General features: G+C 43.5%; 1 protein-coding gene across 1 annotated transcript; it reads right to left on the reverse strand.

The window, feature by feature from the left end:
* Positions 1 to 2,420: 2,420 nt before the first annotated feature.
* On the reverse strand, positions 2,421 to 2,934 carry LOC309557144 (cytochrome c oxidase subunit 7A2-like, mitochondrial). Its single transcript, XM_082259799.1, has one exon. It carries the CDS (start codon positions 2,889 to 2,891, stop codon positions 2,544 to 2,546), a length of 348 nt encoding a protein of 115 aa, XP_082115925.1. The 5' UTR covers positions 2,892 to 2,934; the 3' UTR covers positions 2,421 to 2,543.
* Positions 2,935 to 3,466: the final 532 nt, after the last annotated feature.

A 3,466-nucleotide genomic window follows, 5' to 3' on the forward strand; every position in this document is an offset into this window, starting at 1 on the left:
TCTATGTCATTGACTGCCCTCTCTATGGATGGCTCTCAGGGAGAAAGTTCAGTTCCACCCACTGACACTATTAGGTTGACTGCTGATGTTTTGCTAGCCTTTTGTGAGAGTGACCCAGATTCATTTGATGGTGTGTATAGTAAGTTATTAGATAGAGATTTTGTTAGTCAGTTTCAGTTACAATGAATGCTGTTTCAGATGTTGACTAAGACTTTATTACAGGTCAACATTTACCTTTTCGGGAGGAGAACCTCCTTATCTTTGGAGGACCAAAGATGTTCAAAGGGGGGGGGATGTAGCTGGGGTACAGGGCTGGTGTTGTTCACGTTGTTATTGTTGTTGAGGCTCTGCAGGACAGTGACTTCGGCAATGTGGGTGTAATATTCTGGTACCTCTGGTACCCTTGTCTCCATATTTCTCCTCTGCTAATTGCGTCCCATCTTGTATAACAAGAGACGCATATACCTTTAAGGCCGGATGACATCATTGCTAAGCGCCGCCATGAGCGGCTATTTCAATCGCCGGTTTGTTTCCACTCATCGCTCGTTCAAACCACATGCTCACCGCACCTCTTCCTGTGAAGTCGAAGCTGCTGACATTCTCCCTCGCTGAACCTGAAGCCGGAAACCTCGCTGGTGATCCGTATCTCGCTACGGGATCACCCTTCTCCAATGGACACTGTTACTACTAAACCTTCCTAAGTGATAAGTACCCCGCAGGGGATTCTTACTAACCAATCTCCTACTGTCATCTACTGCAATTACCAAGACTATCTGTATCTATCTATTCACTATCATCTGCATAGACTGTTAGCTCTTGGGACTACCTTCAACTATCCTTGCACTAGGTTACTCTGTCTAAGTATACTCCATCTGTGTCCTCTTACCATCTGCACTATACTTGACATCAGAACCTATCTGCTTCACCATCATCTACAACTCTCCTATTACTACTTCTAGTGCTCACCATATAATAGCCTGTCTCTCATCTATATATCCTCATATATTCTATCCCTCCACTAAACATCTATTAATATATATGGTATATAACAGGCTGTACACGGTGATGAAGTCCTGAGAGTTGGATATGTTTGTTCAACAGATTCTCTACAAGGCTACTGAGTGTAATAATTCTGCAGCTGTAAATCCATCCACTAACAAAAACGCATGAACGTTACAGATTGAACGAGCCTTTAAAAAAAATATGGATTCAGCAGAATTATCCACTCATGTACTACAATTAAAACAGCAAGTAGATGCATTGATCCTTGCGCTTACAGAGGTACAAAATGAAAATCAGACCTTGAGACAGCAGCTTGGCCGTCTCACACAGCCTCCTGTTGCTCAGCCCCGTGAGCCTAAGATAAACCCTCCTATAGTGTTTTCTGGTGATCGGAGCAAATTCCGTGAATTTAAAAACGCATGTTAAAACCTCTAACCTACACCACTGACCAAATTAAGGTTTGTACCATCATCTCCTATTTAACGGGTGAACCCCGGGCCTGGGCAGATGCTCTCTTTGAAAAGGATGATCCACTCCTTAATTCTTATCCCTTATTTCTAGCACAACTTGCTAGTTTATATGAAGACCCCAACAAGCAGAGTACTGCTGATACCCAATTACGGGCCTTAAAACAAGGAAGAAGACCTGTTGAAGATTTTGTGGCGAATTTTAAAAGATGGTCCCCTGATTCAGGGTGGAACGACACATCTTTGCGAACGCAGTTTAGACTCGGCTTATCTGAGGCCGTTAAAGACGAGCTCGCCCGAGCGGATTTACCTGGCACTCTAGAGGGACTGATACAGACCAGTATCAATATTGACAGACGACTACGAGAAAGAAAGGCTGAGAAGATGGGCTCACCATTTTCCAGTCCTTCTCGGATGTTGCCTGCTGACCCTACTCCTATGGAAGTAGGAATGATACGCCCACCTCTGACCCTTTCTGAACGTGCCAGGAGGAAAACCGAACATCTTTGCATGTACTGCGCATCCCCGAATCATTTGGTAAACGACTGTCCTCTTTTTTTTTTTTTTTTTTTTTTTAGATGGAAAGTATTTATTGTTACATTGTGCTCCATACTTTGCACAGAAGTCTTGCTTTCACTGTACATGTGACCCTTTGCTTTAATGCCATCGCTGATACAGATGCATTAACACAACCTGTGTGTTACAAGAGTTAAATCAACCTGGTAAGATGACCTGAGCAGCTCGAGACAACTGAATAGAAAAAAAAAACATTCTGCACTATATCCCGGTTAGGGCTCTGTTCAGAAAGATCATTTCTTAAATCTGCATAAGAGTATTCATAGGAATGGAAGAGGAATTACCAATAAATACAGCCAGCTTTATAAATCATGCCTTATTTGATCAGTACTCACAGCCTATGTGATTGAGGAAATGGCCAAAACACCTTTTGTCCCCCCCAAAGTAAAACAAATGTTTTTGGAACTCAACAGTAACATGTAAAACGCTCAGTAAGATAGATATATTGACAAAAATAAAATCTTAGATGTTTGACATTAGCTGTGATCAGTCCCAGACTCATTTATTTTTTTTGGGCTGTGAGGCCATGAAGATCGCTATGAGGCAATAGATGGTCCCTCCGAGTGCTAATGCCATAGTGGTTCGGTACAGAAGTCTGTCAGAATATCCTCCTTTTAAGTGGACAGGTATGCCATCAGGTTTCTGGAAAAGTTTCTGTAGCTCTGGCACTCTGTTTTTGATCCGGGAGTCAGAAGCGGAGGATTCACCTGGAAGTTTTGTCGGTGTTGCAAAAATGGGTGCTGGAGCCTCAGGGTTAGTAAATGGTCGGAAACCCTGCGGGCTGTAAACCTCCACCGGCGCCGCCCCGACCAGCTTCTGAGTGAAGCCGCTGAACTTATAATACATGGTGGCGAGCTCAGGCTCCGTCAGGACGCCGGGCTACTCCAACAGGAAGACGACTGTCCTCTTGTCCGCAGGAAAGAGGGTGAGTGTTCAAATGTCTTGTTAGGGGGACTCACAACTTCCTTTTCTAATCCTTATCTTTTTGTTCAATTAACATTGCAGTGGGACCAAACTAGGATCACCACCAAGGCTATGATTGACACCGGATCTTGTGGAAACTACATTGATATTTGTTTTGTCTCCCTTAATAAAATACCTATTGTTTCAAAACCCAAACCTGTCTCCGTTAGTTTTATTAACGGTACCCCTTTATCCTCTGGTCCTATCACCAGTCAGACACAGGCACTCCTTGTAACTGCTGACGAGTCTCATGTGGAGACCACCACCTTTGATGTATTAACTTCACCACATTTTCCAATCATTTTGGGACTTCCCTGGTTACACATACATCAACCAATCATCGATTGGAAAACAAGAACGTTAGCTTTCTCTTCTCACTATTGTGAGACGACGTGTAACCTCCCCACACATGATAGGATCCTGTCTGTACTGCCGGATGACATGATTCCCAAGTGTTA

Source organism: Pelophylax lessonae (genome assembly GCF_965119305.1).
Source record: "Pelophylax lessonae genome assembly, chromosome: 5".
In the NCBI taxonomy this organism is placed as follows: Eukaryota; Metazoa; Chordata; class Amphibia; order Anura; family Ranidae; genus Pelophylax; species Pelophylax lessonae.

What these genes read in the sequence shown, in the direction of transcription:
- LOC309557144 (XM_082259799.1), bottom strand. Translation starts at nt 2,891, where the DNA reads ATGTATTATAAGTTCAGCGGCTTCACTCAGAAGCTGGTCGGGGCGGCG.